Below are 20513 nucleotides of genomic sequence, written 5' to 3'. Positions count from 1 at the left end.
CTGCAGACAGAATAGAGTTGGATCATGCTTTTTTACCTATTCTGCCAATCTCTGCCTTTTGACTGGAGAATTTAATCAATGTACATTTAAAGTCACTACTGCTAATACAGAACTTTCTTCTGCTATTTTGCTATTTAGTCTTTGTAATTCTTATACCTTTTTTGTTCCTTACTTCTGTTAAAACTTGTTTTTGTATTTATTTACTCTTTTTGTATTGTATGATATTGAGGGCTTAGAAATATTTTTCATCTATTTTCCCTGTGGTTACCATGGGATTAAAATTTAACCCTAAATATATAAATCCATATTTGGTTTTATACCAATTTAACTTCAATAGCTTGCACATATACTTTTCCTATAGCTCTCTGTTCCCCCACCATTTTTTGTACTTGTTACCACTTATATCTTTATACACTATATGTCCAAAAACCATAGATTTATCATTACTTTTTATGCATTTGCATTTTAGTGCCTGTAGGAAGTAAGAAGCAGAGTTACATACCAAACAATACAATACAATAATACTGGCATTTATAATTACCCAACTGGCTACCTTTACCACAGGTCTTTATTTATGCTTCTTTGAATCACTATCTAGTGCCCTTTCCTTTCAGTATGAAGAACTCCCTTTAGCATTGCTTATAGTGCCAGTCTAGTGGTGACGAACTCCCTCAGCTTTTGTTTATCTGAGAGTGTCTTAATCTCCCCCTCATTTTTGAAAAAGGGTCTCACCAGATATAAAATTCCTGCTGGCAGTTGTTTTACTTTAACACCTTAAGTACTGCAACGCACTGCCTTCTTGTCTCCAGGTTTCCTAGGAGACAATGGCACTCAATCTATTTGGGACCCCCTTGTATATAACACATTGCTTTTCATTTGCAGTTTTCAGAACCCTCTCCTTGTCCTTTGCATTTGATAGTGTAATCAACATATGACAGGCTGTATTTTTATTCATGTTTATCCTATTCGGTGTTCTCTGAGCTCCTTGGATGTGCATATTCACATCTTTTGCTATATTTAGGGATTTTTCTGTCATTATTTCTTCTATTATTCGTTCTGCCACTTTCGCTCTTTATTCTCCTTCTGGGACTCCCATAAAGCTTGATGGTGTCCCAGAGGTGTCATAGGCTATTTTCAGTTTTAATGTTTGTTTTTTCTTTCTGCTCCTCAGTCTGACTCATTTCAAGTGTCTTGTCTTCAAGTTCACTGATTCTTTCTTCTGCCAGCTTCAATCTGCTCTTGAAACCTTCCTGGGCATTTTTTCATTTCAGTTATTGTGGCCTTCAACATCAGTAGTTCTGTTGGTTCCTTTATAAAATTTCTATTTTTTTTTTTTACTAAGACTTTCATATTGCTTTCCTGATTGTTTTCTTGATATCCTTTAGTTCTTTCTATGTACTTCCCTCCATCTCCTTAAGCATTTTCAAGATCATTTTTAAAAAGGCTTTGTTTTGTATGTCCACATTCTCATCTTCTTCATTGGTGTTTTCTGTATTTTTATCCACTTCCTTTGGGTGGGTCATCATTTCCTATTTCTTTGTCCATCTTGCATTCTTTTTTTGCACAGAATACATTTTAATATTTAAAAATATTAACTCTTGGATTACTCCCTGAGATGTCTGTTTCTTGATTTTGTAACCAGATGGTGATAAGAAAGAGATTTTCTTGAGCTTCAGCCCTCCTATCAGGAAGGTCTGCCCAAAGCAAATGCAGTTTGCAGGGATTTCCCTGTCTTTCTGGGCCTCTGTCTTGACCTGCCTGAGCTTTTGTTTTTGTTTTAGAGTTTCCCTGCTTATAGGAGCTTGGTTGTCCCCTCTGTTTTCCAGGAGACAGACCTCCCTCTCCTGGGTATTCAATGCCAGCAGGCCTCTCTAGTTTTTTATATTCCGTTCATCATCTCACACTGTTTTTGCCTAAAGGGCAAATTCTGGGAGAAGGGCACAGTGGAGCGGACTTTCCCAAGTCAATCTTTCCCAGCCAAAACTGGGCCAGGGACCCACAATGGGAGTGTAGAACAGCTCCAAAGTGCCCCGAGGAGGGGATCAGCAAAGGGAACCAAAAGTTTCTCCAGTGGCTCCCTATATTTGAACTTTCTTGGCCTGTCAGGCAAATGCAGCCTTTCAGCTAACTGTCCCCTGCAGATCTGAGGAAGCACTGTGTCTTCAAATCTACACCACCTCTGCCCCTGCATGGGGAGGGTCGAAACAATGGCTGCCAATGCCTTTGTCAAGACAGGGTTGAAACAATGGCTGCCACTGTCTTTGTCAGGATGGGTAGAAACAGTAGTTGCCCCAGAGCCGGGCCCCAGTGATCAGTGATCGGCCATGCCCACCCCTGTTCTTGGGGGGAGAGGACTTTTACATCCCTTTGTGTCAGCAGAAGGTAGCCAGGAACTAGACCCCACAGTGGTCTGCCATGAGAGCAGGAGATGGGCATAGGTAGCTGCCACACAAAGAGCAATTTATAGTTCTTTACTATAATGTATCTTCCTCTTCTTCCCACTCTTTCCTGGATGCTTTTCAGTATTCTTCTGGCCTCTGGAGTTGCAAAACAGTTGTTTCAGGTGATTATTGCTTGTTTGATAGTTTTCTTGGTGGGAGGACTGAGTCCTGGAGCTCCCTACTCCACCATGTTCCCCAGAAGTCCAGTCTTTATCTTTGGAATGTCTCCTCCAAAATTTTTGCCCACAGGCACTCAGCAGAATTTAAGCTTTCTCCAAAGTTGTCTGAGAATGCAAATTATAACACTTTGTCCAATTAGATTTTGCTGTTCTCCTATCTTTTGACAAGCAGGCCAATACATTTACTACTGTGGGGTGTAGGAAATGCAAAGAGGGAATAAATGAGAGGGCCCATTGATCTCAAAAGCTCAATGTAGTGTAGGGGTGTCAGGAAGCAGTGGGTATTATGCATGGTACCAGCAATCCATGCTAGAGAGAGGATTTCCAGCTTCACACACCATAGTATCAGTGGGCCATAGGTCAGCCAGTCCTTTGCCATCTCTGGTAATCAGAATGGGCAGACTCAACCTCAAACCTTCTGGGACCCCAAGCAGGGCTTCTGACAGTAACCCAAACACTCAGCAAGCACCATCATTCCTGGTGTCACACAGCAAAACCTATTCCCCAAGAGCTCGTACCATAATTAAACTGGCTGTTGGGCTTCTCACAGTTGATGATGTTGAAGCGGTAAGGGATGGCAGCCCTCATACCACTGACCTTGAAGTAGAACCACTGCTGGTTCTGGGTGCCACTCACATCGGCATTGAGCAACAAATCATATTCAAACCTGGAAAGTCAGAAATAAGATTGAAGGGTTATCTATCTATAAGGCCTTTACAGTAACTTTCAACACTGAGAATCTATGAGTCTCGGGTTCTGGATGACAGACCTAAGACATAGGATCTCAGCTGGCCAGTAAGTTATATTTATCATCTTTATCTTACAATATTGGGCACAGGCTTTGGAAACGCAGGTTTTTGTTTTTGTGTTTTTTCTCTTTTCTTGTTATTGGCAGGGACAGTTTCAAAACCACAGCACCTATGAAGTGGGTGCTATTATCCCCATTTTAAGGGTGAGGAAATAAAGACTTGGATAGTTGCTCAAAGTCTCTTAGTTGAAAAGAGATGAAATCATGTTGGTAGTCTAATTCCAAAGTCCATGACAAGTACAGAAATGATAGTCCCAGCCTGTTATCTTCAGAAATTCACCCACAGAAGAGGGATTTTATATCTTGAATTTTAGTACATGGTAAATATAGTCCACACTCCATTAGTTGAATCAGCTATAACACAGTGAGAACAGTAATCCATTCTGCCACTGGAAAAGAATTAGAGACTACTTTTCTTTTGATTATTTCCTTCTCTTTAGTGTGTGCAACCCTAGGCTTTCCTTGCCCATTAAATCTTTTTCTATTATTAGCATCTCAGTGGTAGATTCTGGCAGAGGAACATAGAACCTCACATCCCCCGAAATGAAGGATAGTTTTTGCCACCTACGTGCCAGCTGTGGGAGTAATAGACATGGAGAGGTACAGGAAGAGGGGACCCTCTGTAGCCTTCCTTGTCAATAGAACCAGCCTCATATCAATGGAAGGACAAACATTCCAAAGTGCCCTCACACCCAAATATGGGTCCCTTGTTTGGAACATAAGATTTTCAGAACAGTTCACCTCTAGGTGAACCAGGATGTCGGCTAGTGCGTCCCCCAGTGGTGTGTGGAGGTGAATGTCCAACTATCTGGGAGGAAAAGTATGATTTGCAGCGTTTGCTGATTTCATGATACAATTATTCCTTCCATGGCTGTGCTCACCGATTTCGAGCTACCAGTGTGGGGTGACTGAACAGGGAGTGGGGAAGAGGAGCTTCCGGTCTGCTTTCAAGAGCTGGCAGGAGCTACCCACTGCAGGCTTTCCTTACTTACTCACGCACTTGGATAGCTTTGCGAAGATTTCCTGACTCAAACTTGGAGAAGAACCTTAAGCAATTGGAGGCAGTGTCTTGCAAAGGCCTGTGATGAAATAGGGAACATGTCAACATATGCATTACTGCTCTTCTAAGTCACAGCTTACCATTTTTTAGAGATAAGCTTTCTCTCATGGCTCTTTAGCCCAAATTTTTGTCATGTTATTTTTAGGACTAGAACAGATTATTAACATGAAACACTCCCATTCTCATGCCACTGATAGAATTCTCCACACCTTCCATTCCGCTGAAGCACAAAGTACCTACCAAGGCTCATCTAAACTGAAGACAACTTTATTTATGACATCATTTGGCTGGATGAGCCTCCGGACATCCTCAAATATCTTGATCCTGGAAAGGGAAATTAGAAATATGTTAAGGGTAGGCCCTTACTCCCTACCCCACTCATCCTATGGGTCATATGGTAAAAGCCCTGGGAGTCATTACAGTAATATGAAAAAATAGAGGTATCTAATCATGCCCCAACCTTGAGCTTGAAAGGTGAAAACAGCAATATCCTTTCCCCCTTCCTTCTCTTCTCTGTCAAGAAATAAAACCACACTAGGCAGTGGGAATGTTGGAAGCAGTGATGTTAGATTTTAGTTTGGGGATTCTTGGCTTGAAGGAGAGTTTTATCAAGAGTATTTGGGCTGTGGGACTTCGAAAGCTTTCGGGTTGTATGAATAAAAGTATCTTTTGCACTGAGGCAATCTTGAGGGGGATCTTGGGACTCTCAAGGTTTGGGAGGCTTCTGTAAGCCTTTCAACTCTTGCACCATTTACACACCTTGGGCCCTGTCTTCTCCAGAAGACCAAAGTGAATCTTCTGTTTGAGAAATAACAAAATTTGGGAGATTTAAGTAAGAGGGAGGAAGGAAGCCACAGGTGTCTTTCAGATTCCAATTCAGTGCATAAGGATGGGGTGGGAAAAGAGGGAAGGAGAGGTGGACATGAGGCCTGGACTCAGAGGGATGTGTTCTATCCAGAAGTAAGATGCTGCTGGGCCAGCCCTTGAGGTGTCTCTCAGGGACCTAAGCATGGCAGACAGTGTGCAGGATGTGAGGTCAGAGGTGACAGCCTGAGTAGGAGCAGTTCTTGGAATCTATCCTTGAGAGGATGATTTGCTGATGAAATAAAAATTAAGTTAATGAAACTTTCTGTTTGCACACTTCGCTCCACTGACTTACTATATTTGCCTATTAGCTTTTCTGGGGAAAATCTTTTTTTTTTTCCTTGGCTTTAGTGATTTTCATTTTAATCTCACCACAATGAGCCAAAGGCAAAGCTCCCTTTCCTGCATTCTGGGAATATTCTATCACCCACTGTTTCTGCCCTGGAGAATGTGTTTTTTCCATCCCCTCCTCAGCAATTCAGCAAAACTATTCTCCAAGACAAGCTCGTCTATAAAGTAGGCACAATGGGGTGGATGTATTTCACCTCCACTCTGTTAGCAAGGTATTGATTACCAACTTGCAGGGAAGCAGAAAAGAGATCCAAAATAATCAATACTTGATTTTTCTGAGAACCTTCCTTTGTGATTCCAGTATTTGGGGTAACTGGATTTTCTTTCCCTATAGCAGGGGTTTGCAATGAATATGGGTAAAGGGTTACATTGCAGTCATCCAAGGAATTCTTTTTCAGGAAATACACACTTGCCACTACCACATATTTCATTCTGAAATATCCTAATAAGGAGCAAACCCTGTGCATTTGGCAAAAGCTTCCCAAAAGGCATCGCCACGCTTCTGGCTGATGCTCACTTCCCTACAGATAGCAGAGTTAGCCGTACAAACCATTCCTCCTAGAAAAATATTAAAGAAAAGAAAAACTTTGGCTCCAAGACCAGTAACACCATCACCTTTGGACTCCACATTTGCGTTCCAACATGGGTTGGGCGGAAGAAGGTGGGTGGTGTCCCCAGAGATCTGGAAATGCCATCATCTTGAAATCTGCCACAGATCTGCTTCTTCTGGCATTGGCCATATAAAGATAGGGATTGTGGAAGGGGATATCCTTGGGATGTGTCTGCAGAAGCTTTTCTGTTACTTTAGCAATTTCTTTAGGCCTAGTGGAATTGGAAAAAGAGGCACTCATCCTCAGGCAGGAGACAGCATCTATGTCCCAAGTATCCTCTTTCATGGAAGCCTGCACATCAGGGATTCCATTTCCAGAAGAATCTATCCTAAGACCATTGGAATCTACGTTTTGGTCTGCTTTCATTGCAGGTCTTTTCTTGGAGGCTAGATGCACAGTTGACCTCTCTATCTTCACCATGCTCAGAATGGACGCCTGGACTATGTCTTCTCTTTCTAGTCCCCAGGGGCTTTGGTCCTTATTCAAGCCATGATGCTTTGGGGAGGCAGCAGCAGTCGGAATGTAGTAGTGATTGGCGCACTCAATCTCTTCGAAGTTCAAATCATCTCCAAATCTTGACTCCAGCTCCTTCAGATTTAAAGTGGAAAAGAACGTGTCAGTGTTTGCTTCCAGGTAGAGAATACAAATTGACCCCTGTTCTCGTTTTCTGAGAATAGAACTGAACATAAATTCTGTGAATAGGGAAGCTTCTTTCAAGATTAGCTCAAGTAAAGACTACTTCAACAGTCAAAAGAACTGGCAAAATCATAGAAACTCTCATTTGGAAGAAGCTTTTGGTGGGTCATCTAGTGGAATTCTATACAGTGCAGGAATGTCCTCTGCAACACCCCCATTCAGTTACATTCACAGAGTGTCACTGCAACCCAAGGTGGTATCTTTCACAGTACCCCTTTAATTTGAGGTTTATTCTGATTGCTTTAATAAAAAGTCTTTCTAATACTGAACTAAAATTTCCTTTACTGAAACATTTACCCCCAAATCCCCTTCCGCATCCTGGAGTGAAATAGAAAACATTAACTGTACATGAATATCATGTGCCTTAGCTTGTGTCCTTAGATGTGGCCAATTCAGTGATTTGTTAAGGTCTAAGAAAATAATAGAGATTAAAAAGCAGGTCTAAAATCTTGACAGCAGCAGCAGCCACTGGAGCAACAAATAGCCACTGAAATAATAACATCAGGTCTGAAGTTCCCAATTTGTTTCTGCTAACAAAGAAGAGAGGCTGAAATTAGGCTGGCCACCTTCAGAAAGCCATCTACTACAACTTTTCCACTTTGGCAAGAGAACAATTAAATCATCAGGAATTGTCTCACGCCTTTTCAGTGCGTGGAGGCAGGGCACCCTGCCTACCAGACTACAAGCAGTGACTTTCCTCCATTCTACTTCCATCCTGACTGTCGGGTGGCAGATTTAGGGCCCTTCCAGACATCCTAGCCTGGCCACCTTTTTCACATATTTGCTTAACCTTCTGTTTTTCCCCCAGAAAGATCCCAGAAGCAGATTGCTCATAATGAGCAATACTTTCCATCTGGACACCTCTGTTTGGCCTTCCGGATTCTGCAAAGCACCTGTCATGCACCAGCAAGGAGCAGAACCACAGCATATGTCCTACCTCGAAGCTACAGGAGAGCTCAAGACACATTGCCTCGTATTGCTTCAATTCGTCTTCAGGTCGGTCAAGGCCAGGTTTGGAACTCAGCTTGTTCACATCTGTTTCCAAGTCATTATCCTACATTAGAATAGTCAAAGAACACATTATGATCAAAAAAGCCATCCTGAGACGCATCAAAACAAACTACACATGTGATTCTTGGAACATGGTATTCTTGCCTTCAAATTAGTGTGCTAGGATATCCAGAGAATTAAACATATTGGGTTTTACCTTTAAAATAAAAAGAAAATAAACAACTTTCTTCAGCACTGATGTCAGTATTTATCAGACTTCATCACACCTAAATAATAATTTATATAAAATGAAATGAAATAGTAAAGCACAATATAAAAGAAATATTTTATCTCATCACCACTATCATCAACTCCACTGTAATTGCTGTAACCATTCATCTACCTAGCTTTGCCATTTAGTTCCACAAAGGTTGAATCAGCACAGACAGTGAGCAATTATTCTCCCAGGAATGTGCCTTCTAGTGAGAGCAGACAGACAATAAATATGAAAGTAAACAAATGAAAAAGATTATTTCCAATAGTGACAAGTGCCATGGAAATAACTATAGACGGTGATGTGAATTGAGACTTTTCGAAATTGGGGTATGAGAAGTTGATTGGATTGGTCATCTGAGAAGGCCTCGCCAAGAAAGTCACATTTTAACTGAGATCCAACTGACAAAAAGGGTCAACTATGCAATGATCTGAGAGAAAGGAATTACTAGCAGAAGGAGCAGCTTAAAGGTGTCTACAGAAAGAAAGTGACTGAAACAGAAAGAATAAGAAGAAGGTAGAGAGATGAGATTCAAGAGTTAGGTAAGAGAGAGATTACATTGAGTCTTTATCCTCCTGCTCTGTCTTTATCCTTTTACAAATTTAAAATTTTACCAAGTCATCACCAGTCTTTTCTTCACTAGACTGAATAATTCCAGACCCTTTATTTTTCCATTTAGATCATAATTTCATCATGTTTTAACGGTGATGGTAACTCTGCAAACACTTCTGTGTTTTCCAAGAGTTACAGCTGAAATGACATGAGAAATTAACTAGTCCAGTATCTTCATCTTTCCATGTCTCTCCTAGATCAAGTTTCCCTAATAAAAATGGGAAGAAGAAAACCTAACATATGTTTTAGGAATAGACTTTGGTTATTTAAGGAAAAACTTGGCAGTTCCAAAGGTGTGGATTATTCTTATAATACAAAGGAGTGTGGAAAGTAAAAGTTTATATTCCTAATTCAGGGAAAAAAAGAAAATGAAATATTCCATTCATCTTTGCAATTTTCCTCCAAATGTCACATTAGAAGAAAAACAAATTACACAAGGTTGAGTTAATGATATCTTCAGGTACAGTGCACACCAGGCCCAAACTCCTTAGGCTGGTAATCGAGATCCCTCATTTTCCCAGCTTCATCTGTCAGGTCCTGCTTGCCTCTACCCCCTCAGCTTCAGAAGGAGCGATGCCCAAAGGTGGGACTCATGGAAACGCAACCTGGCAGGACACTAGAAGAGCTCCACCCCCACCCCCACCTCAACCAGTGAGTAAGGCTGTATTTGAACTGCTGTGTCTGGAATGGGCAATGTCTTCTAACCTATGAGATGCAGCTGAACTCATTGCACACGTGGCTAGGCCACCCACTTAGCCCTAGAGCAGGAGTCCATAAACTACGGTTCACTGTTTATTTTTGTATATAAAGTTTTATTAAAGCACAGCCACATCCATGCATCTACTTATTGTTCGTGGCTGCTTTTGTGCTACAACAACAAAGTTGAGTAGTTGCAACAGAGACTGTCTCGAGTTTCTATCTCAGTTTCCTCAGATGTCTGGAGCTTGGTGCCTGAATCTCCAGCCACTCAGTCAGGCTCTCAACTCCTCCTGTATTTCTTATAAGTATTCTCCTCTAAAGATGGATCTTCTTCTGTGTCCTTACAACCATCCAGACAATCCTTCACCATCTAGGACACTGGCACCCATCTAATATAGATAATGCCTTCTGGCCCTTGCTCCTTAGACTGGATCACCTGGATGCGTGTTTACCTGACTTGAGACTTGAGTTCAAGTCTTTTGGAGGTGGTGATTTGAACTCTGGTGGGGACAAACCTCAAGATCACTAGTTTGGGAACTACCTGAATATAAAAACAATGTTTTACTCATTTTTCTATCATATTGCCACCCACAAAAGCTTAGGGTACTTCCTCACACATGGATTATACCTAAGAAAGGACCTATAAGAAAGAAAAAATTAAAGCGAGAAGGAGGGATGAAGGGATGAAGGAAGGAAAGGAGGGAGGGAGGAAGAAAAGGAGGGAGTGATAGAGGAACTGAATTCACTTTGTTAATCCCCTCTTCTCTGGAATTCTTCCAAATCTGAAGTTTGTGTTCATGAATTAAAAAAAAAAAAAAAAGCCAGTCTGTATTTCTTTTAAGTTTCTCTTTTCTTACATCGACTTTGATAGTGTTCAATCAAAACACACCACCCAATTTTCCATTTTGAAATACCTTTACAAATGACAGTTCTTTCTATCATTCTTCCTAAAGAGGTTGAACTCAATTATTAGTTAAGATTTTTCAAATGAGAAGGTCATTGGTTAAAGTCCTGTGTCAGTTCTGTGAACAGAAGTAATATATGCCTGGCTCCTTGTCTACATTTTTTGCAGCAAATGCTCCAGAGTTCACCAAGGAAAAACCAGTCTTCTAGAGTCCCAGTTCCCTTGCTCGTGCCATACCCCAGAATGAGCTCTGATTCTGATGCTACCTCTCTCTCTACAACTCGTGCTCACACTGACTTCTCATCGTCCACTTGGCTTGAAGGCTTTTCATGAATAGTTTCCAAGCCCTGAACAACTTGTCTTATACTTCTTTTCCAGCTGGGTTTGTTCATTTGTTTGGGTTCCCCTCCATCCTAGCCAACCATTGTCTGCACACTGGGGCTAAGAATAATATTGAAAAGTGCCCCATCCCCGTGCTTTGAAGTCAGGCACTGTCATGCAACTTGTCCCTCCATATCAGATACAAGAGGTGACTGACACTCTGCATCAGACATTCAGTCATCCAAAAAGCAAGTGAGAGGGGAGAGGAAAGTGGCATTGATGAATGAATGCAGCCACCCAGGATTATTCCAGTAATTCAGCACGTAATCCTTGGGTCTGCACTGCCAAGACACAGCAAAGAACCAATTTGCTACTGATGACTTCAGAAATGATTCTATTTATCAACAAAACCCTGACAACACCAGAGTACCAGTGCAGTCTAAACCTAGAGACATGGCTACGGGGTCCCTAAATGTCTGCCATCGCCATTGGCAAGATAAGTGATTTTTATTACAGAGAACTTAAAGAGTCTCTTTCGATAAATAGATGATAGATGATATATAAAAAGACAGACAGATAAAGAACAAACTTCTTTAACTCAGATTTAATCCCCAAGAATATCTTAAAACATAGCGTTTACTTCTCCATCTTATTTTGCAGATGACCAAATTAAGGAACTGTAACTTGAGAGGCTTGTCCAAGTCCATGTCCACCAACAGAAATGGAGATGGAATTATAACTTATAGCCAAATTATCATTATTCCGGAGTGGTGGTTCTCAATTTGGGGTAAATTTGCCCCCCTCCACCTCCCACCCCACCCCACCCCCACCCAGGGACATTTGGAACTGTCTGGAGATATTTTGGCTTCAAAACTTGAGGAAGGAGATGTTTGCCAGGCTGCTATGACAAATATGATATAATGGGTTGGATTAAACAATGGGAATTTATTGACTTATGGTTTTGAAGCTAACAGAAGTCCAAAATTGAGGCATCAACATGGCAATGCTTTTTCCCCAAAGTCTGTAACATTCTAGTACCGGCTGCCAGCAATCCTTGGGGTTTCTTGGCTTGCATCCCTGCATCACATCTCATGGCCATGTCCTTTCCTTTCTCTTCCAGTTCCCATTGACTTCTGGCTTCCAGTTCCTCCCTGTGACTTTCTCTCCCACTATGTCTGAATTTCTTCTGCTTATAAAGGACTCTAGTAATGTGGATTAAGGCCTGCCCTTATTCAGTTGGGCCACTCCTTAATTAAAAATAACATCTTCAGAAGGTCCTATTTATAATGAGCTCACACCCACAGGGATGTAGATTAAGAATTAAAACATATCTAAATTGAGATGCATAATTCAACCTGCCACAGAGGGCTACTGACATTTAATGGGTAAAGGTCAAGGATACTGATAAATAGCCTACAATGAATGCACAGGAGAGCACCCAGCAACAAAGAATTATCCAGCCCAAAATGTCAATAGTGCTGTGGTTGAGAAACCCTGTTCTAGAATAGGGGTCACCATTTGCTTTTGTAAATTAAGTTTTATTGGAACACAGCCACACTCATTCATATAGTTAGTGCCTATGGCTACTCTCATGTCACAACAACAAAGTTGAGTAGTTGTAACAGAGATCATGTGGTCCACAGAGCCTAAAACAATCACTATCAGGCTGTTATGGATTGAATTGTGTTCCCCAATAAAGCTATGTTCAAGTCCTAACCCCAGTACTATGAATGCTATCACATTTGGAAATAGGAATTATTGAAGATGTTACTAGTTAAGATAAGGCCAAACTGGAGTAGGGTGGGCCTTAATCCAATTAGACTGGTGGCTTTATAAGGAGAGAAAATCTGGACAGCTTGTAGGCGACAAAGAGACGACTGCCGTGTGACAGAGGCAGAGACAGTTACACCTCTAACTGCTGGCAATCCTCCATCAGAGCCCTACAGACTTCCAAGGAAGCATGGCCTGCTGCCACCTTGATTTCAGACTTCTAGCCTCCAAAACTGTGAGACAATAAATTACTGCTGTTTTAAGCTATCCAGTTTGTGGGTATTTACAGAAAAGGTTTCTATTTACAGAAAAGGTTTCTATTTACAGAAGAGGTTTGCTGACCCTGTTCTACAGCAGTGGTCATTGTGAGAAAGGAACTGAGGGGCACCGTTTCCCCGCTGCATACATTGCGCACCATGCAGTTGAGCACAATTCACATAGACTCTTCTACAAAAGGAACTGTACAATGCGGCGACCCTGTGCAAAATGGGTAGACAAGCCATGTAATTTACAAAGATAGGTAAGATCTCCTAAAATAATTTCCTGACAAATCTTCCCATGGTCTCTTTGCCTAAACATAATACACACTTGTTAAATATGCCAACCCTAAGCATTAAGTGTCTATCTAAGGCTCATTCTGATAAAGTATTCATGTTTTCATGAATTGACTTTACAGTGCAACATTGTACTGGACCTACCAAGATAAAGACAATTTGAAAACCAACGGTAACTGTCATATCCTGAGCATCTCTACCTATCAGGTACTGGACTCAGTAATACTAAGATAGATTTTGAAATTTAACCTGGGCTTAAGCAAACATAGAAAATGATATTTATTTTCATTTGCAAGATGTGAAAATATGGATCATTAGAAACAACAACTGGTGTACCTACTTCCTCTTTCAGATCTTCAGAATCTGAGTCCTTGTCCACTTCTCCTTCATCATCATCTTCAAAATCTTCTGGGTAAAGAAAAACAGGTGAGATGGGTGAGGCATCCCCTTGGCCTTGGATTTGGATTCTCACCACACAATGGTTAGTACTTCTTCCTCTCACAAACAAGGGGTTTGCTACTGAGTGTGCAACATCTCACTATAATTTAAACCTTATTGATATGTGTAACTGGTGTGCGGGACACTATATCACAAAGCCTAAACTGTTGTTCCACAGCGAATGAGGGCAAAATTAGTGCAGAGTAAAATAACACATCTGAATACCATTCTGAGGACTTGGGAACTGACCCCACTTTCAGGATTCTCACATCCATTTAGAGGTATTTGTGCAAATAAAGTTGCCAAAGTTTAGATACTACACATATACAAAATTGTTGGAACTTAGATACCAGCTAGATTAATTACCTAATTTTGAAATGAAAGAAACTATTAAAAGCAAAAGTCCATAGAAAGCATCCAATGCCATTGTGGTGAAATGTTGCCTTATGGAAAAACTGCCCAATTTAGAAAAGGATGGGGTAGAAAAGAACCAGAATCTTTTGGCAGCAAGATCTTCTTGGAGATTAAATAATCATACTTTCAAGTATTATAATATGACTAGCTTGAGGTTGCAAATAGCAAGAGTTTTATTTCAATTTCATCCTTAGGGCACATTAATTCCCAAATCAGTCAGGACAATGAAGAGACTCAATCATAGGACTGGGAATAGATTTTTTTTTAATTGGCTGAGATGACCATACAGACATTCAACAGCTACCGGGCCAAGTGGCAACCGTTAATAATTAAGGACAAAGTAAGTGAACTTGGTATTTGTTCACCCTGTATCTGAAAAAAAAAAAAATGCTTTTTCATACATATCTTTAATAAGTTTAATGGCCAATCATGGTCAACCTGTATAACAACTGATTCGACTTCCATGGCCGAATCTCTGAAATATTGCCAAAATGCAGAGCTCATCATCAAGCGCGTGGCGACTGCTCACCTTACCTTCAGTTAGAACACACGATGGTTCAGAGACGATGACTCCAGGGACAGGGAAGGCATAAGCACTGCTGGCTGTGACCAAGGGAAGTAGACACTTAGGGTAGCACTGCCGCAGGATCTGAAGTACGAGGGAGGTGACGGGCTCCATGGTTTTGTTATCCAGGCAGTTCTGATGAAAGAGAAGATCATATCAGACCCTGGAATCTTCTGTGGAGCCCCCTGCTGTGACAGTGTTTCAGGTAATGAATTACACACAGCCACAATGGATGGTAGGCAGCCTTAAAGAAGACTGCTTTGGTGTCATGTAGACTCTGCATTTTTATTTCCCTTTCACAGCCTATATTTTGTTGTAACAAATTTAGTCTGAAAATAGACATTTGGTCTTTCAAGGGATGCTGCACCCAAGGGAAGATATCGTCCAGGAAGGCTGGGAGAATCCATGTGTCCTTGTGAATTATTGCCTAACTCAGGGAACGAGTAGTTAAATTGATGGAAGTCTTGCTTTTCCCCTTTAGCTGTTATCTAAAGAGAAAAATATAGAGGAAAAAATAAAAAAAGGTAAGATATGAAATCAGAAGAAAAGACAAAGTGAATCCCAAGTACCTAAATTAAATAACAGGCCTCTCCTCCAAGCCCACAGTGTTGTTCCCTCTTGGTCCCTGCCCAAAGCAAAGAAAAATTGGGTTTGCAAATATAACATTTTGATACTGATGGAAAATGACAAGGCCCTTCTTTTCAGACACGGTGAAAAAATGTAAGAACAAGTTTACTAAATTGAGAGAGGAGAGATAGTTGAGAGCAGCTCCATAGCTCTTTGGCAAAAACACAGCTGTTTTCTTCTCTTAGGAAACGTTTTGCCTGCCAACTTAGTTCAGAAAGTTGACTGGAATGAACGTCCAGTTTGACATTCATAAAAAGTACGCAGCCACCTTCACGGCCAGTGAGTCAGAGCAGTAGATGTGGCAGATGTTGTGCCCACCACAGGGAGGGTGGATGCCTGAACCAATGCCACGCTAATGGGTATCCCCCTGCCCACATCACCGGTTGCGCCACATAAAGAAACATGGAAAAAAAAAATGAAATTGTAATAAAATGTTATCCATGAATTCTCACTACCCAAATAACTTCAAAGTATAATATAAGTAAGCCAGCTTGCAAAACAGAAACATCTTCATACAATCAAGGATGCAGTCTCCTCTTCAGTGCAATTAAATGGTACCAATCAAATGTTCTGAACAGACAGCCTCAGAGCGCACAGCAGGAAACACTCTCAGTGGAAAATGGATTAGGTGAGGCTGTTTCATCCCTGGGACTGGTCAAATGGCTAAAGTGCTTAGTGAAAAGTGTTAATATTGGAAAAAAGAGAAAACTGAGAGTGGAGGGGAGAAGAAGGGAGGTGAGGTAGATGACCAGAGAGAATGTTCTGAGTTTCAACCTTCAGAGAAGCAGAGTCAAGTCCAAGTCAGGATACTCGGTCAAAAATGCCAACTTGGAACCCAGTTCTGTCTGTGATTGTCATTGGTATTGTTGTTGATGCTGGTAAAGATGACAGTGCTTTTAACTTTGTGGGGGATTGTGCAGGCAAGAAGTGAATGGAGAGTTGAAGGCAAGTCCAAGTGTCTATATGGGCTGCCCACGCCATGATCTGAATTTGGAGTGGTGGGGGTATTAAGGTTTGTAAAAACTGAGGCATTAGGGATAATGCTATACTTGATGTGTGCTATACTCTGGGGAAAATATTTTTTAATTAAAAATGATCTGCGGTGTCAAGACACTTGAAATACCTAATTCCATCTGTCCACAGTTCCCTAGTGCTAACGGGTAGGTACAGAGCAGGACAAAGGGGAGGAAAATGAGGTTTCCGGTATGCAAATTTTAAGGAGGTACTCACTCTCAGCCTCCTTCAAGTGCAGGACTGGCACTTGTGCTGCGTATCATAAGATGGTAAGATCCCAAGAAATAGGACATCTGTAGACACATGTCTCAGAATTGGGGGCATAGGTAAGATTTTTAAGCTCACTTTTTCCATCACTCCCAATATTATACTTGCTCCTTGGAAGAGATGATGAAATATATTATAATCTGGAAGGAGAGCTTAAAACATTAAATGCTTCGTCACAATTTACACCTTTGAATTAAATTTGGGAAAATGAATACCCTATTCCATGGCACATAGGCAGTATAGAATAAGAGTAAACAGCTTCAGCTCCTGGAGCCAGACAACCTAAACTCAAATTGTGGGCCAAAGTTTCCTAACTGCACAACCATGGGCAAGTTACTATACCTCTCTGTGCCTCAGTTTCCTCACCTGTAAAATGGAGAAAATAACAGAACCTACCTCTTAAGGTTGTGGTGTGTATTAAATGGGTTAAAGTAGGCAAAGTGACTGACTCATAGGAAGCACACAGTAAATGTTTTAGTTAGTGGGATTGTTAGGTTCATAAAATGTCATAAGAAACTGAAAACAAACCCTAGGAGGCCACTGCTACTCAGAGCAAAGTCCCAGTAATATTCCTCACAATAACAAAATGACACTTTCTAGTGGAAAAGGAACAGGACTCAGAGTCAGCCATCCTATGTTTACGTTTCAGTTCTGCTTCTAACTAGCCTAAGCCATCAGTGTTAGGATGATTTAAGATACAAGGGATCCTTACATCTTAAATCTCCCTTGTTCCACTCATGACCTCTGATAACCACCCCTCCAAAGGGAAGCCAGAATGGTCCTTTAAAAACATAAATCCTATCAGGTCACCCCCCTCCTTCAAACCTGATAGAAATAAAATTCAACCCCTTTCATAGCCTAGAATGCTCTATAAGATCCCCCTAATTCTCTAACTCATGCCTTCCCCCTCTCTTCCTCCCTGCTGAAAATCAGGTGGAAATAAAACCCAAATTCCTTATCATGGCTTAGGAAGATCTAATGCTCTGGACATTGCCTGGGCCTCCAACTTCATCCCATGCCTTCCCCAGTCTTGCTCACAATGTTTCTACCACTCCAGCCTCTCTGTTTCTCAGGCTCCCCCCACCTCCCTCTCTACTTCCCGACCTTGGGGCCTTTGCATTTTCTGTTCTTTCTCTCCCTGGAACCTTCAACTCCAGACCTTCATGTCTCTGGTCATACAGGCCTTAGCTCAGACAGCTGTTCTTCAACCGCCAGCCTGGGTTAGTCCCTCTCGCTCATCTCTCGCTCATCTCTCGCCAGTGACTTTCTGAACATAAACAAGTGAATTCTAAGGCACAGAACCAATGTGGTGTAGCTTCAAATTAGGAAATTACATGGAAACACCTTGGTTTGGGCCCTTCTGGTTCATTCTTACCCAGGTCTTTCCACCTGACTCTCTGAGGTGTCTTAGTTGTCCCACTAGTTCCACACGGCTTTATCTTTATCTTCACCTCATGGCTCCTCTTCGCACTTCTTTGGACAGGGCACAAACCAAGGTGTTTTTCTCAAGCTTTCTGAGTGTTATCCTGCCCTGACTCAGATGTGACTTCCTTTTAAAGCCTTCCCTAAGCGGCCAAGACCAAGGTGGCTTCTCCTTTCTCTGCATAGTTCTGCTAATTCCACATCACACCAGCTGTTCTGCACTATGGTTTTCTTTTTAATGATTTCCCCTACAGGAGGGTGTTTCCTGGCGAGGCTGGGTTCTTTATCACTGTCATCTTTGAACCCCCCTATTTATAACCTAGCTTCAATATCTTTCACATAGCAAGTGCTCAGAAAACATTTACTAAATAAATAGTAAATACTCTCAGACCAATCTGACCTCCAGGGGAAGGAGCACCCGATCCTGGGTGGGTAACATTGCCTGTAGGACTCAATTCCTCCTTTCACAGACCCATGGTGTAGGGGCAACTGGTCCTGGTGGGCAAAAAGGATCCCAATGAATCAAGGCATGATATGCCATTTTTTCTGAGCAAAAAAAAAGAAAAAAAAAATGGTAGCTGTAGCTTTTAAAAGGCTATCCTTGCTCACTCCGGTGGTCTCAAAGTGAGGCCCCTGGACCAGTAACATCAGCACCACCTAGAAACTTGTTAGAAATGCAAATTATCATGCCGAAGCTCAGACCTACCAAATAAGAAACTGTTGGTGGACACAAGAGGGGGGATACCCAGTAATCTGTGTTTTAAAAAGCCCCCCAGGTGGTTGTGATGAGTGCTCAAATTTGAGAACCAATTATTCTAGCAACTTTTTAGGTCTCTAAATCTATTCTAGCCCCACAGAGTGATCCCTTTATCTGATTATTTCACACAAGTTTGTTTTTACTGCAATTCCAAATTGAGATCTCATACTGTATACTCACAGGGGTTCTTTCCTTTAACCTTGTGTTTAAATTGTCATCCTTCTTCATCTTTTCTCATGCAAAGCTCCAACAAGTTCCATTACACTGCACAGCACCCTCAACTGCATTACGGACAATCCCATCCTTTGATTGTTAAAGGGATATCTGGAGGATCAAGGCAAGACTACATGACCCATGAAACTAAGTTGTGGGGTCATCAGGAGAGAGACACCAGAAGCAGCGGCCTCAGCAGAAAGACAAAGAACAATATAATGGGCAAAGGCTGTGGAAAAGACTCAAAAATAGTTCTTCCTCAGTCACTCCCATGCCCAATAGGTTCGTAATTGCATTATAAACACTAATAAACATAGATTAGGGCAATGGTTCTCAAAGTATAATACTTCTAAGACCCTGCTTAGAAACTCGCAGCCCCTGTTATGCCTGAACTTCAGATGGTATTTCCTCCACCCTCTTCTGATCATATACATGTACCTCTCAGATTGCCCATCTTCTTCCTTGATTGCCTTTTTAATTTTTTTTTTTAAACATGGAATACATAAACAGCCGATAATACAGATGGCAGAGGAACTGGGTACAGCGTCCAGACTGGAGTGGGGGAAGGGCGCTGCTGGATATCAGCAATGCAATGGAGTATTTTCCAAGGACTGGGAAATATTAGGACTTGGGGGACCACAAGCTTAAAAAGTAAAGCTCAGAAAAATTCAAAGCACTGCTTCATTCAGAGAAATAGAATGTAAAATACAGCTATTTTCATGACTGACAAACTCTGAAAGCTGTAATGATGGAGAGAAACCCAGAGGTGATAGCAGATAGAAAATTAGATATTGGTTTGCAGCACAGTATTATGTTATTGTTAGGAGGGGGAAAAAAAGCTATTTTTTAAATGGGAAAAGTCTACAGATGCTGTGGTTGGAAAACAGCGCTCTTGTTGGCTGCTTCATTACCTCAAGGGTACTCAGGTGGAGAAAAATTGGAGGGTGTCCAAAGAGAAGCAGTGAGACTGATGGCAGGAGTGCAGAGACTGGCTAATAGGAAACCAACCAGCAGCAGAATGCAGGTGAAACATGGCTGCTGTGGCCCAGGAGGAGATGGGGGAGCCGGTGACAGATATTTAGGAGATGTTCACATCATCAATAGAGAACATGTATGTGTCCTCACAAGACGGGATTTAAATTAGCTCTAATCAAGTGAAATTAAGGAATTTGTTCTTCGGATTGAAATCCAGAAAACCCTAGGCCACAGATTCCACTTTGGTGCAGGGAAGCAACGGCTCTTGCAGGTGCTACCCCCTTTGCCTGGATCCTCTTCCCCTGAACCTTAGCATGACCAGCCTCTCCCATCATTCAGGTCTCACCACAGGTGTCACCTGCACAGAGAGCCTTGACCTCTCAGAAAGAATACATTCTCCCTCCACCACCCCCCCCATCACAGTAGACCTATGTTCTTACTTAATTGTCTTCATTGAGCAATATGAAATTGTCTTCCTCATGGGATTCTTTGTTTGCTTATTGTCTTACTCTCCTTGCAAGGATGCTCACCCCACAAGATGAGGGGTCTTGTTTGCTGTATTCACCATTAGCTCCCTAGTGGTATGTATCCCATTAATTTTCACAGTCTTAACTAGTCTAAGTACATAACATTTCTACATTAACTTTTTTAGTCCACACATACACTTGGATTTTATTGTTTCCATTA

General features: G+C 41.5%; 1 protein-coding gene across 1 annotated transcript in view; it reads right to left on the bottom strand.

The window, feature by feature from the left end:
- Positions 1 to 20513, bottom strand: part of AGBL1 (ATP/GTP binding protein like 1) — a 1004372-nt gene that overhangs the window by 659600 nt on the left and 324259 nt on the right. The window contains exons 9-15 of the mRNA XM_037832989.1: positions 14521 to 14686; positions 13475 to 13542; positions 7948 to 8064; positions 6319 to 6902; positions 4729 to 4812; positions 4421 to 4507; positions 3139 to 3287 (exon numbers count right to left, since the gene is read on the bottom strand). Coding sequence (XP_037688917.1) covers positions 3139 to 3287; positions 4421 to 4507; positions 4729 to 4812; positions 6319 to 6902; positions 7948 to 8064; positions 13475 to 13542; positions 14521 to 14686 — 1255 coding nt within the window. The remainder of the gene's footprint in view (positions 1 to 3138; positions 3288 to 4420; positions 4508 to 4728; positions 4813 to 6318; positions 6903 to 7947; positions 8065 to 13474; positions 13543 to 14520; positions 14687 to 20513) is intronic.

The sequence above is a fragment of the Choloepus didactylus genome, chromosome 4 (genome assembly GCF_015220235.1).
Source record: "Choloepus didactylus isolate mChoDid1 chromosome 4, mChoDid1.pri, whole genome shotgun sequence".
In the NCBI taxonomy this organism is placed as follows: Eukaryota; Metazoa; Chordata; class Mammalia; order Pilosa; family Megalonychidae; genus Choloepus; species Choloepus didactylus.
Note: the sequence above shows the minus strand (reverse complement) of the source record. Positions and strands in the feature narration are given on the sequence as shown.